The 24,681-nt window shown below is 45.0% G+C and overlaps 1 protein-coding gene across 2 annotated transcripts in view; it reads left to right on the top strand.

The window, feature by feature from the left end:
- Window positions 1-24,681, top strand: part of Itih5 (inter-alpha-trypsin inhibitor heavy chain 5) — a 102,502-nt gene that overhangs the window by 40,631 nt on the left and 37,190 nt on the right. For both annotated transcript variants that reach the window (NM_001432324.1, XM_087591539.1), the window contains 2 exon segments: window positions 8,376-8,545; window positions 9,340-9,456. In NM_001432324.1, coding sequence (NP_001419253.1) covers window positions 8,376-8,545; window positions 9,340-9,456 — 287 coding nt within the window.

The raw sequence follows: 24,681 nt of genomic DNA, 5'->3' as shown, positions 1-24,681 counted from the left end.
AAAAAAAAAAAGATGTATGTGTTCACAGTTTCAAGCATGTATACCATACTCTCATCGTAGTCTCTCCATCTCGCATCCCCACCTCCTGCTGAAACCCTTCTTTTTCCCAACCTGACTTTAGAGCTTTGTTAAAACGTATGCTATTCACCTTCTTGCCAATAGACTTTTGACTACTGGATTCAGGTCAACTCAAAATTGCCTACCTGACCCATAGAAATCACCTCTGGCCTCCTGAGCTTTGACTTAGCCCCACAGGCACTAGAGATGGAGAAGCAAAGGGTCTGAGCTGTGAGGACTTGGCATGAGGCTGTTTGAAATGTCTCACCCCCTCCCAACTCTCCCTATACTGTTTTGACTTTCAAACAGTCCCCCAAACTGAGAAGCTTAATTAGAGAGAAGGGAACCTCTAAGTTATAGCCTCATTCCCTTTTGCGTTGGAAGTTAAAGCTGTTGACATTTTTTGAGAAGCAGGCAGTTGTCCGACTGGAGACCGGTATAGCGTCGTATGTTCATAAGGGTTGAATCAAATCTATCCTTAAAATGTTACGTATGATTTCCTTGGATGCCTTAACATCTGACTTCATCTTTTGCTGTCAGGGTTCTTGAGATTAAATTTTCAGTCCCCTATGGTAGTGCCTGACATTGGAATGGACACTTGGGAAGTTTTGTCTTATAAATCAAGGAAGAAATAGCTTTGTAAGTTTTTAAGTTTACTGCTTTTCTGATAATGGAGAGGTAGAAGTCAGACTTAATAATTATACATTTTGGCTTTAGAAGACAACCATTCAAAAGGAAAAGAAAAGAAAAGGAAAGGAAAAATCTAGATTAAGGGGGCTGGAGAGATGGCTCAGTGGTTAAGAGCACCAACTGCTCTTCCAGAGGTCCTGAGTTCAAATCCCAGCAACCACATGGTGGCTCACAACCACCTATAATGGAATCCGATGCCCTCTTCTGGTGTGTCAGAAGACAGCTACAGTGTACTCATATACAAAATAAATAAATAAATCTTTACAAGAATGTCTTTCCTTTAAAAAAAAAATCTAGATTAAGTCTCCCTTTGCTAGGGCTGCTAGGTGAGACTTTGATGCCTATGCACACTTGAATTGTGGGTAAACCACATGTGTTGCCATGCAACATTCTGGACAGGCTAAAAGCTATCGGCGACTTGTCTAAAATTTAAATGGAAGAGGACATCCTGTATTTTGATTTTCTAAATCCAGCAAGTATCCATTACTAAAGGGCACCATTGTGACTCACCACCAAGCCCCCAGTTTGACACTCTCCCCTGGACCCAGCTGCCTTTCAGCAGTGGGAAGGCCATAGCCCTGCTTGACCTTGGTGAAATTTCTGAACGGTTGCCAGGAAAACAAGCCATTGTTGCGTGAAGTTTTTCAGTGTTGTTTAGCTCAGAAGTGACTCAGGTGTGAATCATTTGGCTCCAGATTGATTGGTTTTGTTTTGCTTCTTTATATTGGCACAGAAGCCTGTGCTACTGTCTTTGTTGTGACTATAATTTGATCAAGGCCATCTATGAACAATGTACTTAGATATGAGTGTGTCACCCAAGCCCGGCCTTCTCTCTTTAGCTGGATATTGGGGCAGGGGGACAGCCTGGATTTCCTTCTGGACCCGGATTTTGGGCCCTCCATTTCTTTGATTCTCCTAGTACGTGACGTGCATGTCACTGTGTGAATGAGACCACCAGTCCCAATTGTGGCTAAAATTAGAGCAGTGTCTGCTATATCCACCCTCACACACTCATGGGCAGCCTCTTCGGTTCTCTTGGAAGGTTGTTTTGTCTACCTGCCCAGCCACCCGTGGCTGTGACAATACCTTCCTCTTAAGTGTTTGACGTGTATGTACTTCTCCACATTTAAATATGGAGTGCTGAGACTCAAGAATATATTATCTGAGGGGGGAAGAAACTAGAAGTAATGAAGAAAAGCAAACCTGTTAGGAAATTTGAGCAAACACCCCTTAACTATAAAAAAAAGAACAGATATCTTTGATTTGTCGTCTTTTCATTATTCTCTGCTTTAAGATGGTATTGTATTTATACAGTGCTCTCTCCAAAAGGGGGAGGGAACCCCATACCAAACCCACACCAACTGCGTTCGTTAGTTTTCACTAATTGCTGAACCCAAGCCAGCGTAAGGAGTGAAGGACTTATGGAGGGGGGCTACTGTTCAAGGGGACACATTTCATTGTGCTGTGGCAGGCGTGGAAATGGGGGTGTGACGCAGCTGACCCCCTCACACTTGGACCAGAAGCAAAGAGCAGATGCTCCACTCACCTCGTCCTTTGTGTTCAGTCTGAGACTCCCGCTCATTGGATGGTACCACCCACACTCAGGATAGCTCTTCTCTCTGTTAGCTCGTTATGGGTAAGGTCGCACAGGCATGCCCAGAAGTTTGTCTCCTAGGTAAGTCTACATGCAGTGAAGTTGACAATCCGTAGTAACCATCACATCAAACAGGTGAGAAAAATCCTTTCCAAAAAAAAAAACCACCACCACCACCACCACCACCACCACCACCACCACCACCACCAACAGAAAACCAAAACCAACCAACCAACCTAACAAACAAAAAACCCAAAACAAGAAACAAAAGGAACCCTTATTCAATGAGAAATTGTAAAAACTAACCAATTTCTTCCCGTTGCCTTTGCTCTATTAATTTTTTTAATTTCAGTGCTGATCTGCACGATTTTTGTTTTTATTGGTGCCATCAAATTGCAGATGCCCAATTAGTCACAACATTTTTTCCCTAAGATTGATTTATTTATGTCATGTATGTGAATACACTGTTGCTGTCTTCTGACACACCAGAAGAGGGCATCGGATCCCATCACAGGTGGCTGTGAGCCACCATGTGGTTGCTGGGAATTGAACTCAGGACCTCTGGAAGAGCAGTCAGTGGTCTTAACCTCTGAGTCATCTCTCCAGCCCTCAGTCACAACATTTTTGACTATTGTAAATTTATCAAAGGGTCTTCTTGGTTCCAGGTGAGGAATTTTTATAAACACATCCAGACCATCTCATCTCTTTTCAAGGGAAATGAACAGGCAGTGTTTGTTTGGAAATCCTTTTGTAAAAGCCCCCAGGTACTGGCAGCTTTGGGGTTGACAGCAGCCAAACCCAACAGCCACAGGAAACAGAATCTACGAAAACCCCTGCTCATCAGCCCATAGGACTGTAGCTTCCAGCCAGTTTCCATGGGTATGGCCCATCAGCTCCTACACACTTTCACCTTTAGATACTTTATGCAGGAATTTGTAGCCCCCCTCACCTCCCAGTGTTTGCAGATGTCTAAAAGAATGTCCAGCTGTCAATAACACCCACAGTCTAGCATAAGGCCATGACCATAAGTCTGTGTGTTCTGAACCTTGCTCTTTTTATACATAATATACATCATGCTTACAGATGGAATGTATGTGCTTTACAAGATAGAATCAAATAGATGAATGTGTAATAGCGTTCCTAAGTACCTATTTCCTTAGTGGAAGTTATGCATCCTCACAAAGAAGTATACGTACATTGCTATGAAAATTCTGCACATCCTTTTGGGGGCTCTCTGGCAGCAGTTAATGTCACTGTATTTTATAAAAATTATTCTTTATGTATTATACACTTAAATTCCAGCTCAAGTCATAAAGACATGCCGGACCTTTCTAAATTACTGTTTTTACCAAATGCACAGTGGTGTAGAGAAAACTGTGATTCCAGATGAACACTAGCTGCTATCAAAGGATAGGGTTGTTTTTTCTTCTTTTTAACTTGTCTTTTTAAATTGGACAGAGAGCAGGACATGACTCCAAAAGAGAGGGGATTGTGATGGTTAAGCTTCATCACCAGCTTGACCGGATTTAGAATCACCCGAGAGACACAGCCCTGAGTTGTCTGTGATGCTTCTTAAGGAGTCCTTCTGAGAACAGAAAGCTAAGCCTGAGTGTGTACAGCACCGTCCAGCGGGCTGGGGTTCTTGAAATCAGAAGGAGAAAAGCAAAAAGCAAGCTGATGCAGTATGACCAGCTGTTTTTCCCTCCTTTGCTTGGAATCTTCCGCTGTGATGGACTGTGAACCTCATACTGTAAGCCAAAACAAAACCTTCCCTCCGTGAGTTACTTTTGTCAGGCACTTTGTCACAGTTAATAGAATACTAATGACTGTGTGAACTATCACTTTTTTTTTCGGAGCTGGGGACCGAATCCAGGGCCTTGCGCTTGCTTGGCAAGCACTCTACCACTGAGCTAAATCCCCAACCCCCTGAACTATCACTTATTGAACAACTGTTATACACCAGGCACCATGATCAGTATCTTCCTTATGTGATCTCATACCATCAGCCTAGCCATGATGCTGGGATGGTGGTGTTCCAGTTGCCCACGTGTAGAACTGAAATGTTGAGTCAATTATGCTTAGTCTCTGAAACACTTGAGCTGGCTTTCCTTGCCAGCAAATGTCAACATCTGTCAAACTTTTGGGGGAGACTTTGAACATTTAAGGAATTTATACATCACCTGTGTAATTTCTAGATACTGTACTTACTTCTTTAAGATTTATTTTATTTTATTTTATTTATATGAGTATGCTGTAGCTGTCAGACATGCCAGAAGAGGGCATCTGATCCCAGTATAGATGGTTGTGAGCCACCTTGTGGTTGCTGGGAATTGACCTCTGGATGAACAGTCAGTGCTCTTAACCTCTGAGCCATCTCACCAGTCCGATACTGTACTTATTTATGGAAGCTTTAATACTGAGGGGATAATCTCTTCATCTAGAATACTGTCCTACATCAAATAAATAGCTCAGTTACTTGGATAAAGCTCCCAAGGAGAACTACATGAGTTCCGTGGGCAATACTGTTTTTCCTTGTGAAATCTGAGATTTGCATAGGAGGACAGCCTTGTGGGAAGGCCGGTGGCCTGAGAGAAGAAGTCCGTGGAGAGCAGCTAGTAAATTTTCCTAAGGAGTGACAAGATAAAGTGTCCACCATTGGAGTAGCTGCCACAGGTCACTCTACCCCTTCATCAAGTGGACAGAAAACAAGGGGGAGGAAAATAAGCAAGTCCTCTTGTTAGACAAGTATGACAGTGGCTTACTTCTTCTGGGCAGCTTGTAAACTCTTCCTTTGCAGCATTCCTTGTCTTTAGGACATGGCGAAGGGCACTGCGAACACACACTGTGCTCATGGAGTACTGTGTGACAGTCAGCAATATGAGCCCTAGTCCAGAACATAGTATAGGGTAGTATTACTTTGCTTTGGATTTAGATGAGTAACCAGAAGTCTTTATTAATGGAATTATCAAATTTGTCCTTCTTCTAATAAATGGGATATTTTATTTTCCCTTTTCTTGTGTGTGTGTGTGTGTGTGTGTGTGTGTGTGTGTGTGTGTGTAGATATGTACACCTGGGTCATACCTGTGCATGTGAAGGCCATAGGCCTCTACTCTTATGGTGTATGCTTTTTTTTTTTTAAAGACAGAATTTCTCATTGAAACTGGAACTCGCTGATTGACTAGATTGGTTGGGCAGAGAGCCCTGGAATCCCCCAGTCTCCACTTCTCAGCACTGAAATCCCAGGCACTGGTTACTAAGTCCATCTTCTTACACGGGAGCCGAGGATCTGTACTCAGGTCTTCACACTTGTGCATATCATCTCTTTAGCCCAGAACATTCTAAGGATATGTGGGTGGCAGGTTAGGTCCAAGTGTGGGAGAGCTTGGCATGGTAGCTTGACAAACTTTTTGATCCTTGGAACCCAAGGTCGAAGGAGACACCCGATGACCTTTTCATGCATGCCATGGTACACCTGTGCACTCATATATAATAATAACTTTTAAAAGATGTTGCTCTTTAGTCGGTCCCAATAGTAGTAGGAACTCTCCCAGGTCAATTTTGCCCTGTGGCACTTAGTGGGTAGAAGCCAGCATCAGGAATTAAGCTTCTCAGTGAAGAACCAAACAGAGAATCCACCCACTCTTTGGGCATATGAAACAAGCCCATTTATAAGAAATTCATGAATTTTCATAATGAACGGACAAACACCAGAGGTCAACAGGCAACAAAACTTGTACACATCCTTTCTTGTGGTCTGTATCAAAAAGCCCAGTCAGATGAATCATGAAGGAAGAAATAATGCTTTTTAAATCCCTGGGACTTTCATTTTGTTATGAGTGTATTAAGTTGAGCCACTTGTTAAGAAAAAAACGAATTTTTATGAGAGAGACTTGGAACAAGATAGAGTGGGTCAATGGTGGTAGTTTAAAAAGATTGTATTGATTGTTGCAGAATGCTGGGATAGGTGCACTTACATACCACAAAGGTCACGACTATATTCTGCATGTAGGTTATGGGGTCAGGGTGAAAGGCATTTCTTATTTGCCACCATCAGACACCGTATCACCTACAGGACTCGTTAAAGTTCCCTTTAGAGCTTCTGGGAAGGGGCTGAGAGTTGACATTTCTAGGACGTTCCAAGGTGTTGCCGATGATGCTCTTCTAAGACTCAGTTGTGCTTTAAAGCATCTGACAGGTGACCCTTCCAGGGTGTGCTTGGGCACGCCTAACAAAATGAGGGGTGACAGCGGCTTGTGCCACCAGAACAACTTTCTTTGATTTAACTGACGTGGCATTGCAAGTGCTTTCCAGTAACTCTATCCCCGGCCTTAATTCTGCCAACTGGAACATCTCTGGATACCCCTAAACCCCATATAAGTGGCTACTACTACTACTACTACTACTACTACTACTACTACTACTATCCTCCTCCTCCTCCTATTACTGCTGCTGCTGCTACTACTACTACTATCCTCCTCCTCCTCCTATTACTGCTGCTGCTGCTACTATTACTACTACTACTACTACTACTACTACTACTACTACTACTACTACTACTACTCTCCTCCTCCTCCTCCTCCTATTACTGCTGCTGCTGCTACTACTACTACTACTACTACTACTACACACACACACAAACACACAGACACACACACATATACACACAAACACACAGACACACACACATATACACACAAACTCTCTCTCTCTCTCACACACACACACACACACAAACACACAGACACACACACATATACACACAAACTCTCTCTCTCTCTCTCTCTCTCTCTCACACACACACACACACACACACACACACACACACACAGTCCAAGGAGCAGAACAGAGTGGGGTTCCCTTGTCAAAGTAGATTTTCATGTTCCATGCCGCGGTGCGCCTGTTTAATGCGTTCTGCTCCCAGCTCCCGAGCTCAAATAAATAAAATAGAATAAAGTGCATATAACTTATGTGTAAGCCTTGCTGAGTTATACACACATAGACATTCGTACATTTTACACTATGTACACACATTTTGCTACATCAGACATAGGGCACATCCCTTTCAAACTCAGTACACCCATTGTCCACACAGCATAAGCCACTTCCCTCCAAAGATTCTTTCGTATTGTTTCCCAGTTAGGACCTTTCCTCCCAAAGGATCACCCGCCCTACTCCCGGTTGCCTCTGGATGAGTTGTGCTTGACTTTGAACTCTATGTAAGTGAAGAATGAAGCATATGCTCTCCATGCTTTGCCGTTGAGCCTTAATATGACTGCTAGCATTACCGGTAGACTGTCCATCGGGCGTCCTACATTTTGATAATCGTATGCCATCCTAAGTGTGACGTGTCTATAATACCCTATCAAATTCCTCCTTCTACTTTGAAAACGTTAACGTTTGATAAATGACAAACCTGGTGTGATGTTTTCCACAAACTAAAATGGTGATAGGTAAGGCATGTCACTAGGTCTTTCCAAGAGCATGACATTGGCACTATTATTAGTGTAGTTAAGATAGCTTGGGGGCCTATGCAAGGGCTCACATCTAGCACAGTGGATCAGGACCTGAAGACAAGTTCTTCCGGCTCAGTGTGATGGTCAATACTGTCAACTTGACAGCCTCTAGAATCACCCAGGAGACGAACCTCTGTATGTCTGTGAGGGATTATCTAGATTAGGATTATTGAGGTGTAAAAGATGGTCCCAACTATGGGTGGCAGTGTCCATGGCATGGAGTCCTGGATGGAATAAGAAGAACAAAGAAACCTAAATGTGGCGTTCATCTCTCTGCTTTCTGACCTTGGTTACAGCGTAACCAGCTTCCACTCCATTACGGTCTTTCATCCGCTCAGACTATGGGCCAAAATAAACCCTTTCGTTCTTGAGAAATTAACCAAAGTTCTTAGGAGATACGAGGAGGAAGTCAAACTTCCAGTAGAATGAAGTTTAACATCCTGTGTCTATGCAAAATTTCCTTCTTTTCGGGGGGAAAAGTTTTTGATTTCAGTTCTTTGCTGTTTGTTTATCATGTACAGGTGACGAGGGTCCTCCTCCTTCTACTATCATCAACCACAACGAAACATTCGCCAAAGTTGTTTTTAAGCCTACCGTGGTGCAACAAGCTAAAATTGCCCAGAATGGGATTTTGGGAGATTTCATCATTCAGTATGATGTCAAGAGAGAGCAGAATATCGGCGACATCCAGGTAATGTCTCCCATGATGCTACCCTGGTGGAGCTCCAGTCTTTCTGCTCCATTCAGAACTACAGATTCTAATACTTACCTAAAGCGAAAGATCTTTCCAGTTCTTAGGAAAACTATTTAAACCCAAAATATGTCTTCAAAGAGCCCACTGATGCTCCCCTTCTGGCTGCCGAGGGTACCTATTTCGTGCTTCAGTAACCCGGATGGCAAATGAAATCTGTAATATAATTTTCCCTGTGGTGTTTTAGATGAGGTTAGAATTTTAGCACTTCTTCGACTTTAATTAGAAGAGGCTGTTCCGTGGCTTACTTCCCTTCAGGTTGTATGGCTCCAGAGACAAGGTGGGAATATTAAACTGAGCAAATGTGTGCAGAGAATGCAGACAACCTTGATACCTTGCCACGTGAGATGCTTAGTGAAAATAGATAGTGCAAGAAGCAGGATTCTCAGGAAGCAAGGGCAGAGGAAGATGCATAATTAGAGCAGATGGTTTGTCATGGTCTAGGTATCCATACACCCATGTATACATTTTATATTAGTTTTAAGGTGATGCAGATTGAACCCAGGGCAAGCCACTGAGCTACACCCCCATTCCATGACGAATACATTTAAAATAGATGATTCTGCTTCATTGTGTTAACAACTAATTCTCTTGGAGGGATCAGGACTGTAGATAGCTTTGTTCTGGGTGTGGAATGTAGCCCTGGACGGTTTCCTGCCATCAAAGACTGTCCTAGGAATTCCCTTCCTTTTCTTCTGAGTGCTACATCAGTTACTTTATTCTTCCTCCACCAGGTTCTAGATGGTTACTTCGTGCACTACTTTGCTCCTAAAAACCTCCCTCCTTTACCTAAGAACGTGGTCTTCGTGCTCGACATCAGTGCCTCCATGGTGGGAGCGAAACTCCAGCAGGTGAGTCAGCTGCCTGCTCAGTGATCGCTCAGGCTGTGGCCCGAGACGGTGTTCTGCCTTGTGAGCGACACTCGGTAGGAGGCAAGGTTCTGTTTTACCACCGAGCTGTTCCTTCCTATGGGCAGCCATAAGCTGACTCATGTAAGCCATTGATAGAAACTGGAGATTTAAGAGAGCGAACGGTCCGCTAGAGAAACACCTGGGCAGAGAGGATAGCATGAGTGACAGAGGGAGGGCACACTGAGAGGGCCACTCAGCAGTACAGTTGGCTGTAGTGACACACTTTGGAATACAAATACTTAGGAGACTGAGGCAGAAGGAGCACAAGTTTGAGGGCTAGCCTGTGGTACATGGCAAGTTTCAGGCTCCTGGACTGCATAGTGACACCTGGTTCAAAACAATGGAAAACTAAACAAAACAGAAAGAAATAAACCAAAACCAGTACCATATTAGCAAAAATTGTGCCCAGTGAGGATTCCTTTGTGAGTCATGGAATGGAAAGAACCCTTAGACATCCCTTTGGCATGTTCTCAGAACAAAGAATTCAGGTCTCAATAATTCAGTAGTTCTCACAAAGTCTACTTCTCTCTCAACACACACAACTCCAAGTTCAGAGGGGTTGTTAGAGGACATTTAAATTGTCTGCTGACTTGCATTGTTGCTGTTGAAGTTAGTAAAATGTTAACTTTTGTTCTCTTTTTGGTAATTATTTATTGGTGTCTGATTTTGTGATTTTTTTTCCTTTGGTTTAGCTTTCTGTAGCTTTAGAATGATGGCTACTTAAATATTCTTCCTGAGAGGTTTTCCTTTCGTATTCTATGACATTGGGGATTCTCGGATAGTAGAATTCGCTTTCACTGTCAGTTGGTCAGGATCTAGACTCACGTGGGAAGGGAGCTGCAGTCAGGGTTCCTCTGGGTGAGGTTGCCCTGTGGTGGTATGTCTAGGGGATCTTTATTATGTTAACTGGGGTGAGAAGACTCCCTACCCACTGTGGGCAGCATCATTCCCTAGGGGATCTTTATTATGTTAACTGGGGTGAGAAGACTCCCTTACCCCTGTGGGCAGCATCATTCCCTAGGGGATCTTTATTATGTTAACTGGGGTGAGAAGACTCCCTACCCACTGTGGGCAGCATCATTCCCTAGGGGATCTTTATTATGTTAACTGGGGTGAGAAGACTCCCTACCCACTGTGGGCAGCATCATTCCCTAGGGGATCTTTATTATGTTAACTGGGGTGAGAAGACTCCCTACCCACTGTGGGCAGCATCATTCCCTAGGGGATCTTTATTATGTTAACTGGGGTGAGAAGACTCCCTACCCACTGTGGGCAGCATCATTCCCTAGGGGATTTTGAATTAAGACTGAAGAAAGGTAGCTGAGCACTCATGGGCATTCATTCATCCCTAGAAATACTAAATTGATTTATAACAATAAAACTGTTCCACGTGCACCAAGGGGCTAAGTAAAGATAATCAGTGAGCCACATTGGGGGAAAAATAGGTTCCTTATTAACTAGTTTTATAGCCGAGGGCAAGTCTTTAAGAATAAAAGAGATGAATGTAATTACAAAGAATAAAAACAATTACTTCAGGTAGAAGAAAAATTCAAACTTGTGCTACAAATTAAAAAACAAAAATAACAAATGAGTGGGAAGCTGTGTGCAGGACAAAGATAACTTTGTCACCCGTAAACAGTGAGTTTTCCCAGACCAATAAGGAGCAAACATGCGTAAGAAAGGGATCAAGGGATATGAGACAGTCCGTGAGAAACACAACGTCACCGAGGTTCTGAAAAGGGGAAGCAACCATGTTAACAATGGAAGAAAAGCTATTGACAGGAATCATAGAGTGCTTGAAGCTTAACATTCATGAAGTTCTGGTTCAGTCTCCATCATGGCATAAATGGAATGTAGGGTGCACGCCTGTGACCTCAGTTCTCAGGAGGTGGAAGATCAGAAACTCAAGGTCATCCTTGACTCCATAGGAGGTTCAGTGACAGCCTGGGAAACATGAGAGCTTATTGGGAAACAAAAACAAACACATGAACGGAAACAACATAGGAAGAAATAGTAGTCTTATTGCCATGGTTTTAAACTCCAAATCTTATCAATTATATATAAAGATGCTTTGACTAATATGCAGTTCCAGTATTAGTATTTGCAAGTGCAATTTTTGCATTATTTCTCGATAAAGTATTAAGAAGTAGCAACGTGGGAAAAGGCTCAGGCAGTCTGCTGTCGCCACCCCATTCAGACCAGGATCATTCATTCACTGGGGCTGGAACTGCTCAAAGGGCTCGTCTCTGGGCACCTGAGTGACTCCAAGACCAGCCTGTTTCAGGACTTCCACTTCTGACAAGATGGTGATCAAGGATATTCTTACCGATAAGAAGGGTTGCTGGCCACATGCAAACCCAGCACTTTAGGCAGAGTGAGGCTGGGGGTGTTGTGAGTTTAAGGCCAGCCAGGGTTACAGAACACGAAAATAAAAAGAAATAAAAGAAGAAACGAGAAAGAAATCTTGATAAATAACCTCTAGGAAAGGAGAATCCTGCCCAAACTGTACAGAGAAGACAGACAAACGGATGTTAAACTAAGCAAGGCTCTCTTGAATTATTATTATTTAATAATAAAACAAGCACATCCCTGTCTTATGGGTGTACAGACCCCTGTGTGCATGTGCTTTGGGGGGGGGGAGGTGACTTTGGTTCCTTAATCATTCCACACCTGATTATTTTTGATAATCTCGTTGAACTCGGTGTTCCTCGATTGCCCAGACTGGCTACCTAGGATCCTTCTGTCCCTGCCTCCCCAGGGGTGGGATTTCATACACATGCTGCTGTGCACAGATTTTAGAATGGCTCTGGGGATGAAATTTAAGTTCCTGTACTTGCATGGTAAGCACTTTACAGGAGGCACTACCTCTCCAGCCACTCGAAGACCTCTTGGAAACGTAACAGCACACATGTTCAACACGGTATTTACTATCTGTAATGTGCATGAATTATTACATGCTTAGCCTTCACAGCAATTTCACTACCATCCCATCTTCACTGACGGAAAACTGACAGTTTGACCAGGTAAAAAACCTGGCAAGTAAGTGGAAGGTTCGGGCTTCGGTTTGCAGGTCTGTCCTGAAGCCCAAGGACCAAATGTGAAATTGTCACACCACTATGCAAGCAACAGTTTGGAGCTGAGAGGGGTTGACACAAGGTCAATGCTACTTCTTGGCTTAAGATTTAACTGAGAAGGCTGCTCTCCGGAAGGCACGAGTCTCCTAGCTTTGCGCAAGAGCAATTCAGTGACTGGTGAGAGACCATCGCTCCTCTTTCTTCTGTCATTTCTGGACATTAAAATCCCATTCCTTTCTAGTCACTGTACCTTTGGCATGCACGCTACTGTCTTCTAAGCAGCATCATGGCCTCGTTCCAGGAGAACCACCCCAGAACAGCCCAACACATGTCTGAGCAATTTGCAAGGCCCCTGGCTGCCTTGAGTGGTTTTGCAAACTCCTATCTCAGGGACCCGTAGTTTCTCCAAGGCCACAGCACTAAGTGAAGAACTCAGTTGGTTCACGGTACAGTCGCATAGGCGACACTGTAACTGGTGAAAAACAGCAATTGTCCCAAGCGCAAGGCTTTCAGAGTGTTGTCGACAGGCTTGCCAAAATGAGACATTTGTCATGGGTCCACTTGGATCTTCTTATGAATCATTCTCCATTCGTTTGGCCTCTCAAAACTTGGACGGGCTCGAGCAATTTTACTGTTCTCATCATAGGGTTAGGAGTCTAGTTGGTATTTAATGATTACTCAAGAGCTGGAGATAAGGCTCAGTTGATGTAGGTGGTGGCCATGTAGCCTGATAACCTATAACCCACAAGAGTTGACCTCTGACCTCTACACATGCACCACGTGTAACTGAGGATTCATGGACACACACACACACACACACACACACACGCATACACACACACACGCACAATTGGTTCATAAAGAACCATAAAGATTAAGGTAAAGAGATGGCTATGCCAATAAAGTGTGTGACATTCAATAATGTTCCCAACATCCATGTAAAAGCAGCTGGGAACAGTGGCACTCACGTATGTTATCAGCGCTGAAGACGTGTTGAGGTTTGGTATTTTGCTATGTGTTATAATGCTAGACACTGGTCCCCAAGGCCTGGTTTCCCCAAGGGATGAGAGAATCTGCACAGAGACACAAGTGACCTTGTAACCTTGCCCCCCAAGTTATCCTTGATTGGTAGACAAAGTGGCCTACAGCCTGTGGCTGGGCAGAAGAAAGAGAGGTGAGGTTTCTGGTTCCTTGAGATCAGAGGCAGGAGACCATGAGGAGGGAGAAAAATGTGGAGAGAGGAGAGATGCCTCGGGGTAGGTGAATTATGAAAGCAAGGCCATGAGGACTGGCCAATCGGAGTTAAGAGCAGGCCAGATGGACCATAGCAAGTTATAACTCAGGATTATTAATGGGGAACCAGACATAATAACATAGAGTATATATAATAATATATAACATAATGTCTGCCTAGCTCTGGTACATGAAGGGCTTACTATAAATATAAAAGTTGTGTGTCATTTAACGGGGAATTGAATGATCAAAGGTGGGGTGGAAACACCAATTCAAGATTAAGGAATTGCCACAGCATGGAGGCAGAGACAGGAGGATCTATGGTAATTGACAAGACGGTCTGGCAGGACTGGGGGCCTCCCAGTTCAGGAAGAGGCTGTCTCAAAAGAAAAAGAGGAAGGTTGGGAACGAATGAAGAATACGTGAGCTGCTGACCTCTGCCCTCCATGCCCATGTGAGAACACACATGAGCACATATGCAAGCAGACACACTGTCCCCACACAAACAGCAAAGTTCATTTGATCTGAAAACAAATGCATGCTCCCTAGGGGCCTTGTCTGTACCCAGGAGCTCCTAAACTTTCATGCATCCAGAATTTTCTGGTTCTTTTCTTAATCCAGTGGGAATGTGCATCTGGATGCTAAGATTTCCCCACTTTGGGAGCAGGGATGGCTTCTCCCACCAGCTGCTGGCACATACTTGGCTGTTTGTCTCCCATGTGGTTTGCAGATGGATATGTTGAGAGATGGTTCTGGCGTTGGGTCAGAAAGACTTCTGCTTCCCAATCAACACTTACAAATAAACCTCAACGAAGTGGGAGCTGACAGGGATGACAGGAAGAGAGGCAATGTGACCTGGGTACTTGCCTTTCTTCTGCCAATTGACTTACACAACCAAGGCACGGATTTCTGCACACATGCCTGTCTCAGGGAATGTTAGTGATGACAGTATGGCTACTAAGTACATTATTTGGGCTGGCAAGATGGCTCTGTGGGTGAAGGAACTTGGTGTCGTGCCTGACGAACTGAGTTCAATTCCTGAGACCTACCCGGAGGGAGAGAATTGACTCCTGAGAGCTGTCCTCTGATTCCTTACCCACCCCTACACACACACACACACACACACACACACACACACACACACACACACACACACTCACAAATAAATAAATGTAAAAGTTTTCAAAAAATACATTAATACATTGTTTTCTTGGCCAAAGCCTATACTTTTATTCTTATTTGTATACTATCATTATTATTATTATTATCATCATCATTATTATTACCTTTTATCTTAGTGCATCTCTCTCTCACTCACACAGACACAAAGAGAGAGAGACAGACAGACAGACAGAAAGACAGACAAAGAGACAGAGAGAGAGAAAAAGAGACAGGCAGACAGACAGACAAAGAGACAGAGAGAGAAAAAGAGAGAAAGACAGAGAAAGAGACAGAGAGGGAGAGAGAGAGAGACAGACAGACAGACAAAGAGACAGAGAGAGACAGAGAGAAAAAAGAGAGAGACAGGCAGACAGACAGACAAAGAGACAGAGAGAGAAAAAGAGAGACAGACAGAGAGAGAGAGAGAGAGAGAGAGAGAGAGAGAGAGAGAGAGAGAGAGAGAGAGATCAAGTGCACTGCAATTGGGCATGCGTGGAAATCAGAGCAGGACCTTGATTGTTGGCCCGTCCCTTCTGCTTTGTGAGAGACACGGTTGCTAATTGTTCCCCCACCGCATGACCAGGCTAGCTGACCTTGAGCTTCTGGAGATTCTCTTGTTTGTATCTCACATGTCACCATGAGAACACTGGTGTTACAGCGGCTCACTACTTCATCTGGCTTTTATGGGCTCTGAACTCAGTTCCTCACCCTCCTGCCATGAGCGCCTTACCCACTGGGCCATCTCTTCAGCTCTCTAATCAGTATGACTGGATCGATTGCTTTTCCCTTCATCACAAGGCTCTAGGATCTCTTACCCAGCTGTTTCTCACCTTGGGGTAACGCTGACATTTGTTCCACACTCTGTATCACTCACTCTGGACCAGCCCTGGGCTCCCAGGGAACTTGCGAAGACGGTTGTCTGCCATTGTCTCATTAACTTGGTAGCCGGGACAGAGCGTGAAGAACATGCCCAGCCTCCGGTCTGCCGTTCCCACCTTGGAATGACAGCTGGGGGGACTTGGCTCTAGTACACTGTATTATAGATTAAGTTTCTTCCATGGTGTTCTAAATCTACCTCCCAGGAGCTAGTTGAATGCTTTCTGATGTTACCTCCCAGGTGAGGAATCTGAGAGTTCCACAGACCTGGGGGCATCTTGGTTCTAAGTATTATAGAATGTATTCCCAGACTTCTCATAAGAACATTAGATTTACATTGTATTTTTTTTTTGCTATGACCACAAACTAGTTTTTAACTTTTTATTGACTCTTTCTGAGTTTTATATATCCTGTAGCCTAACCCCACTCATCTCCCCACCCCTCCCAATAGAAAATAAAAACAAGAATTAAAGAAAAATAAGCAAAACAAAGGAAAAGAAAGCATAGAAAACATCTCGCTGGGGCAGCCCTAGTGTGTCCCAGTGTGCCCCATAGTCTCGCTTTTGTCCACACATCTTATTTCCAAATGTTCATTGCAATGAGGTATTGGTCTGGTCTGAGGCCTCTGGCTTTTGCTAAACCATTAATAATGAATCCTCGCTGGGATTCCTCTCGGATATCCTGTTGTTGCTTTGTGTCATGGAGATCCTGCAGCTTTGGATCTTCAAGACTGGATCTTTCACGTGCTCCAGCAATTCATAGACGAGGTAGATTTTGGAGCGGGACAACTCAAAGTCCTAAGTGGTAGGTCGGTTGGTCAGTCCCCCAGCTCTCCTGCACCCGTGCCAGCAGGGCGAGCTCTCCAGCTCTCCAGGGCTAGCTCAAGCAAAGCTGCTGCTGACAAGGGGCAGGGTCATTCCCCAGCTCTCCTGTGTTGCCCCTTAGTGGAGGTGTGAGGCCTGCTTTCTCAAGTTCTGCAAATGGTGGAAAGTGGGGCCAGCTCTCTGGACTGTGACAGGCAGTGAGGAGTGGGGCCTGCCCTGCACAGTCCTCGGACACCGACACAGTCCCAGGTGGCAGCACATACCAGGGATGTCCACATGGGCTTTAGTAATAACGTGAGCCACGGACATCAGCAGACTTCTGCTGCTGCCTGGAGTGGCAGCGGGGGCTGGGAGTTGACCATGGCCTCAGGTGGCAGGGTAGACTACTTAACAGGCTCCGCCTCTCCATCCGTGAGTCCCCAGTTCCCCCTCTCTTCATATGCCTCAAACTGCTTCTCTTTCTCTTGCATCTGTCCACCACAGTGTAGTGGCTCCCGCTGCGGGTGGGCCACAGGGTAACAGGCCTCTGGGTGGCCTCTACCCGTGATGTAGGTGTGACCCTTCCTTTGTGTTTTCTTCTTCTTACTTTGTGTTTTTAAAGGTACATTGAATACTACTGGGTGATTGATTCTCTTTGAAATATACTTTTAAATATACACACTATATACACTATACACTTTTAAATACACTTTCTATATATATGAGTACACTGTTGCTGTCTTAGGACACAACAGAAGAGGGCTTTGGATCCCATTACAGATGGTCGTGAGCCACCATGTGGTTGCCAGGAATTGAACTCAGGACCTCTGGAAGAGCAGTCAGTGCTCTTAACCACTGAGCCATCACTCCAGCACCCTTAAATACACTTTTTAAAAGTATACTTTTATGTACCTATGTATGTGTGAAATTTGTACACACATATGAATGCAGGTGATTATATACATGTGCGCGTGGAGACCAGAGGTCAATGCTAGACGGTCTTTTTCATTCATTTCCCATTATACTTTCTGAGGTAGTCTTCTTCACAGAGCCTGGTATTAGCCATTAGCCTGACCTGGATGGACAGCGAGCTCAGGTGCTCCTCCCTCCTGTTTCTGTCTCCCAGCCTGAAGGGCAGGCATGCACAGCTCTACCAGGCTTTTTTATGCGAGCGTTAGGGATATGAACTAAAGTCCTCATGTCTGCGGGGCAAGCACATACTGACTGAATGAACCATTTCCCCGGCACCCCTTTGTATACACCTCACCGTTTAATCGTTTGACAATCCAATGAAGAAATAGATATTGTCACCTCCTTTCTATCTAGGATATGGTTATTGGCAGGAACATGACATCGGTAGTCTGAAATACACAAAGTCAATATTCAAATTGATCCCAAGGGCTGGAGAGATGGCTCAGCCGTTAAAGGCTAGGCTCACAACCAAATTGATCCCAAGCCTACTGCTAAACTCCCCAAGCTAACATCAGTGAGGAACCCCCTTTGGTCCATCAGTCCCCACCCACTCTTGTTAACCCGAATTGTAATGGAGAAAACTGTGCAGTGCAGGTGAACGGACACAGAGATCGCCTCCCCTAGGCTCCAGTCAGCAGCTGGGTGCCGTGAGAAACCAACGAAGTGACTCCGCTTTGGTTCGTGGAGTGACTAAGTGACTTACTCTTACTGAACATGAAGCACGCCTTGGGTGTCCACTGGACTGCAGGTTTCTTTCACTTCCGTGATTTGCTTGGATGGGTTGAACCTGAGCGTGAAGAGCTCAGAGGTGCCAAGCGAGGACACGGGCGTGAAGCCCAGTAATGTCTGAAACGTCTATCGCACGCTTTGCCTGAACCGGTGAGCCTGTCCCATTTCGAAAGGGAAGATTCTAGAGGATGCCAGGGTATAAATGATGTGGCTTTTAAGTGACGGGGATCAAGGGAGGTCGTGTGCAACGGTCTGACAACTGGGAGGGGTGAGACGGACGCGAGCCGTGGAATGAGAAGGACCTTACCAGACTTGCGGTGTGCGCTGTGCTCGGGAGGACGAAGCTTCCAGGATAGACTGGGACTCTCAGAAAGAAGGTGTGCTGCAAACACACCCAATGACAGTATGCCTAAAATCCGGGAGGGACTAGAAGGCATATTCTAGGTGGCATCACACAAAGGAAAATTTGTATAAAGTACTGGGTGTCCTGAGTGTCTGTTTAGATATTAGCACTGTAAGCATCCCCATTTCGGTTTTTTTTTTTTCTGGTTTCTGGAGATTTGTGATCCCCCTAGAAAGGAGTAAATAGAAATCTTCAGGGCTGGAGAGATGGCTCAGCGGTTAAGAGCACTGACTGCTCTCCCAGGGGTCCCGAGTTCAATTCCCAGCAACCACATGGTGGCTCACAGCCATCTGTAATGAGATCAGATGCCCTCTTCTGGTGTGTCTGAAGACAGCGACAGTGTACTCATAAAATAAATAAATTTAAAAAAAAAAAAAGAAATCCTCAGGCAGGTTATTGCCATCGTAACTTTTAAAAGCGATATATTTTTGTGTTATTTGCATGAGCGTTTGCCTGAATTGTGTACAGGTGTGCCTCACATGCATGCAAAGAGACCAGAAGAGGAAGTTAGTCTCCAGGAACTGAGTCACAGATGTCTGTGAGGGTAGCGTGAGTGCTGGGAACCAAACTTACACCTTCTGCAGCAACAGCCAGCTCTCTTAACCTCTGAGCCGTGTCCGCATCCCCAGAAACCACGGTAACTACTTACCACAGCTGTTCATGCCTGCTTGTTTGTTTATGTGGTGCTGGGGTTCGAACCCAAGACTTCACGCATGCGAGGCAAGCACTGTACCACTGAGCTCTACCTCCAGCCCAGCAACTCGACTATTCTTGTGCCAGAGGAGCCACAGGTAACATGCAAAGAAGTAGAGGTGCCGTGTTCTAAGAAAACTTTTCTCAGCACAGGCTGAGATCTGGGTTCTTCTGTGAGTCCCGGTTTGTTGACCTGTCGTCCAGTGTGATGACTAATCAGCATGCGGCCAGGGTCATCTCATTTTGAGGCTGTTTTTAGATTCCCTTGGCACCAGTGTATGCATGTTTCAGAAATATATTACAAAATAGAGATCTAGTACATGGGGCAGGATACAGAGGACAAGAAAAATGTGTGTGTGTGTGTGTGTGTGTGTGTGTGTGTCTGTCTGAGCCAAGATATGAAGTAATTAATAGATGAACAGAGGTCAAAATAGTTCCCTTGGGCTGTTCCCAAGCCACAAGGCCTGTAGTTTCAAGGAAAAAATGTTGACGTCATAGATACGTAATTTTTTCAGTTATTCAGTGGGCATGTGGTTGTCTGAAACTGTGTTCACCGTAACACTGAATGGGAGGTCAGAGGACAACATACCGGAGAAGTTTTTCCTCTCTCCTTTTACCACGTGGGTATTAGAACTTAAGTCAACCAGAGAGCAAGCCCGTCCTGCTGACACAGCTAAGACTGAATGACATGGAGCTGCCCGTTTAACACTTTGTTTCCGTGGCACCGAAGATTTACCTAAATGAGGTCATGTTTGGAAATGCAGAGCAACTCTGAACACAGGCCCTGGCTGTCACACAGAGGATGCTTGTGGAGAGGGGCACAGGCATTCTCTCCCCTCAGCCTCTCAGGCTGCAGTTTGTCAGCATCAGAAATCATGGCACCAGCTAGTAATGAAAAAGCCAGGTTTCTCTCTTTCTGCTTCCTGTAAAAAAAGCCTCCCCCTGCTCTCCAGCTGGGATTGGCAAAGGTTTCCTACAAAAGCGCTATAGAGAGGCTGAAAGGAAAACGCTGCAGGTAACAGAGAGATAAACACTGTTAAGCCAGAGAATTAGATGAGATAGCCAGTCTAAAAATGCTTGTCCTGGTGTCAGAAATCTTTGTCAATACGGGGACTTCATGGACTTGGCTGGGTGATTAAAATTACAACCCAGTGAATTCCTCGGATCTGACAGAGTGCAGCCCCCCACCCCCTTCTCTTGTTCCGGACACCCGACTCTCCCCCTGGGGTCTCCATCTTGGCTTTGACCCCAGACTTAGATTCTCCAAGAATGAAACAAACATATGACTGTGTGCTCTCAGCGGAGAGTGAGCATGGGGGCTGCAGAGGTAATGGGGAGTCTTTTCGCACAGGAAGCCAAAAGGAACAGAGAATGATAAGACAAAATCGCGCCACTCAAAGTCCTTGACAACAGAGAGGGAAGCTTTGGTAATTGTACCACAGGGTGGGGACCAGTTCTTAGGGATGAGGTGAGTGTATGTGGTGGGGATGGCGTAACTGAGTTTAGAAGGTTTGTTGGAAGTTACCTAAGTGACTGAGTGAGAATGGAGGAGAAGACCTGTGCAGGCAGATGGGTGGGACTAAGCGATAAGCTTAGTGTTAACTTTCTTTTTTTTTTTTTTTAAGATTTATTTATTATATATGAGTACACTGTAGCTATCCTCAGACATACCAGAAGAGGGCATCAGATCTCATTATAGATAGTTATGAGCACCATGTGGTTGCTGAGATTTGAACTCGGGACCTCTAGGAAGAGCAGTCAGTGCTCTTAACCACTGAGCCATCTCTCCAGTCCAGTGTTAACTTTCAATGCAACGGAATCTAGAACAATCTGAGAGACGGGACTCTGGGTGTGTCTTCGGGTGATTACTTTGACCACGTGTTAACTGATGTGGGAAGACCCATCTTAATTGTGGGTGGGGCCTTTCCTTGGACAGGGATCCTACGTGAAACAGAAAGTGAACCACGTACTCTGGCATCTGCTTGTGGGTGCTTGATGAGCATCTGCTCCTTGACTCACGTCTCTGCCGCTGTCCCAGCTTCCCCATCGTGAGCTGTGAGACACAATGCACCTTTTCTGTATGAAGCTGCTCTTGTCAGCTTGCTTTAGGCAGCAGCCCGGAAAGTAACTGATCTGTGGAGATGAGAGAACAAGTAGACTCAAGAAAGAGCACCCTGCCAGCATAAGCCACATTGATAGAGGGCATTAGCATTTTGCTGGGGAAGAGGAAGGCCGAGCATTCTCACATTATCCAAAGCCACGATGACATCGATGACATCGTTGTGTAGATAGTGAAAGAATCCTGGGGTTAAGAAAGAGCTGAGTAGCAAATAATAATAATAATAATAATGATAATAATAATAATGATGATGATGATGATGATGATGACGATGACGATGACGATGACGATGACTGAGGAAAATAAGAAGGAGCTGTCCATGGATGCAGTTTTCTTGGCAGAACAGGATGTGTTTGCTTGCGGAAAAACACAGAGAAATGCTAAAAACAAGAAATTGACGCTCTACAGTTGGAAGGGTTGGGTTTGGGAGTAGGTACTGTGAAAGCTTTCCTGACGCGAACATTCGAACATTCATAAAGAGAGCAGAATCAGAACAAGAGCTCCAGGTGTATCGCTGAGCTGCCAGCAAACAGCACTGAAGAGTCTAACAGACGGCGGCTCACGTCTATAATCCTAGCACTTTGGAGGCTGAGGCAGGAGGCTTGCCGTGAGCTGTGTTGTAAGGTGTAGGGAAGTCTTGGAGTGAGATCCTGTTTCAAAACGAGAGAAAGGGAGATGGAAAGGAGGAGAGAAAGAAGGAAGGTTGCTGAAAAGCCAGTGGAGAGCACCTAGTTCAGTGCTGTTCCTTACAGGGCTCTTAGTCTCCACAGTTCAAGGTTTAAGCATCACTATGGGAACAACAGAGATGGGGAGTTGAGCATGAGGTCCTGCACAGAGTTTGTTCCTTTGAAGGAACACACCTGCCCGTAACATGAAAAATGTCTCCCAGCTAATGTGAGGCCACAAATGGTCATTTGCCTTGTTAGTTCACAGGTCTGCTTGGGATGGGCAAGGGAGACTTCATTCTTGACCATGAGTTTAAAGCAAAATAGACCTGAAGATATTTGGGCTGGTGATCAAACTATGGAGTCAAGTGATCAAGGAACTCTCCGATAACGTCTATAAAGGCCTTCTGAGCCTATGACAGCCCGGAAGTTCTTAGCAGAAGCTTCTGGGAAGACATAAGTAAATCCCTCTTAGGTTGGTCCTCTCATATATCCCTCCCCAGTCTCCTAAAGCCAGATCCTGCACAACAGAAGAGTGAAGGGGGCTGCCGCAGACTTTGAATTATATTCGTGAGTATGGACGCCAGAGGGGGAGTGAGTACTCCGTGATTAAGACTGGCATGCGTTGTATTTCCAACAGACTAAGCAAACAGTGCAAGCCTGGAGATGTGGACTCAGGAAATCTCCTAACAGAAGTAGCTGAAGAATGGGTGAGATTCCTCTAGGGAGTCTAGGCCTTATGAGAGGGGTAAAAGGAAGAGACAAGGTAAGAGGAGGAAAGGGATGTTGTCCATGTGATGAATAATAATCCAGGATGTGTGAAGAGATGTTTTCAGAGATGAAATATAACACAATAATGAAAGCCCTTTCTACCCATTGACAGTAATATTCAGAGCCGGTGACCTAATTCTTGAAATACCTTCCCCGTTGTGTACATCTATCTGACCACGTGCAGTAGAGCAGAAGCCTACTTCTGCATCTCTCATATGGATTGTAGAATGGGACACGATTAATGTTGTCTGTCGTATATAGTGTTGTGTAGACACACTAGAGAGAAGTTTGGGTCTTTCTATAGAGTAGCATATGTTTCTTGAGGCTAAAGAGCAAGGAAGGGGTCCGGGGAGATGGCTCAACTGGTAAAGTGTTTACTGTTCAAGCTTGAGGACCTGAAGTTAGGTCCCCAGCACCCATGTGGAAAGCTCGGTGTGACCAAGCATGGAGAGGTGGAGAGAGGTGGATCACTGGAGCTCACTGGCCAGGCAGCATAGCTGAATTGGAGAGCTTCCGGCTCAGTTTGGGAGCCTGTCTTTAAAAATAAGGCAGAGAGGGATTGAGGAAGACACCTGATGTAGACCTCTGGCCTCCACACACACAAACACGCACACACTTGCATGTGTAGCTGCACATCCATGTGCCCACACTTATGCAGGCATACGAATGTAACACACATGCACACAAAGATCCAGGGATGACAAAATCATGAACCTAAAACATCTGTGTATGACTTCATGACTTCTGAGCAAAGTCTTAGTCTGGCTCAGGCAGATCTGCTTGTGTGAGAGCCAAACTCTGCCTCTTCTCAATGAACATTTGGCATTTGGCATTTGGCATTCTTAACATCCAACACTATTGAACCGGCCCTTAGTCTGAATTGGGATGAAAGGAGAGAAAAGTCGTGTAATCACCAAGCTAGATACTGTGTGTCTTTGATTCTTTGAAATCTCATGTTTGCTTTGATGTGGTTATAATGTCAGAATGAGGGCCAGATACACAAAAATTCAGTCCATTGCACAGTCCCCTTGGGCTATAGCAAATGCTTAACTCCCAGATGTAGGGTCTGACTATCAACTATAAGCCAGCTTCTCATCTGCAAGGCCATGAGAACAGTGTGGACACCCAGCAGGAAAGCCTGGAGAATTGTTACCACTGTATCTCAGCAACAGAATACATGGCTGTACAATGTATTCAATTGATTTGAGCTCACAGTTTCAGGTGGTCTCAGTCCATTATAGAAGGAAAGACATTGTGGAGCTCATGGAGAGCATATGGCCAAAACTTGTTCACATAGCAGCAAATCCGGAAGCCAAAATTCAGGCCAAGGAAGGCCATAACCTTCAGAGGTCAGCCCCCTGTCTCCTACACTCACCTTCCAGGCCCGAGCTCTAAGGGTCTCCATAGCCTTCAAACAATGCCAAACTTGGAACCAAGACATGACACTGCTCATGTTGCTCTTGTGCTCTGTCTGTCTGTCCCTGGTGAAGCCAGCAGGGAGCTATAGAGACTGAGGCATCTGGAATGCTCATAAGAATACTGAGATAGCTTCCTGAAGTTGTGAGACTTAGGGAAATACCCAGAAGAGAATAGAATGCGGCCTGGTGGGCCACGAGAAAAATGAAGTTCTAGCATCCAGATGAAGTGTGAGACCGAGAGTTATTCA

This window comes from Rattus norvegicus, chromosome 17 (genome assembly GCF_021556685.1).
Source record: "Rattus norvegicus strain SHRSP/BbbUtx chromosome 17, alternate assembly SHRSP_T2T, whole genome shotgun sequence".
Lineage (NCBI taxonomy): Eukaryota > Metazoa > Chordata > Mammalia > Rodentia > Muridae > Rattus > Rattus norvegicus.
Note: the sequence above shows the minus strand (reverse complement) of the source record. Positions and strands in the feature narration are given on the sequence as shown.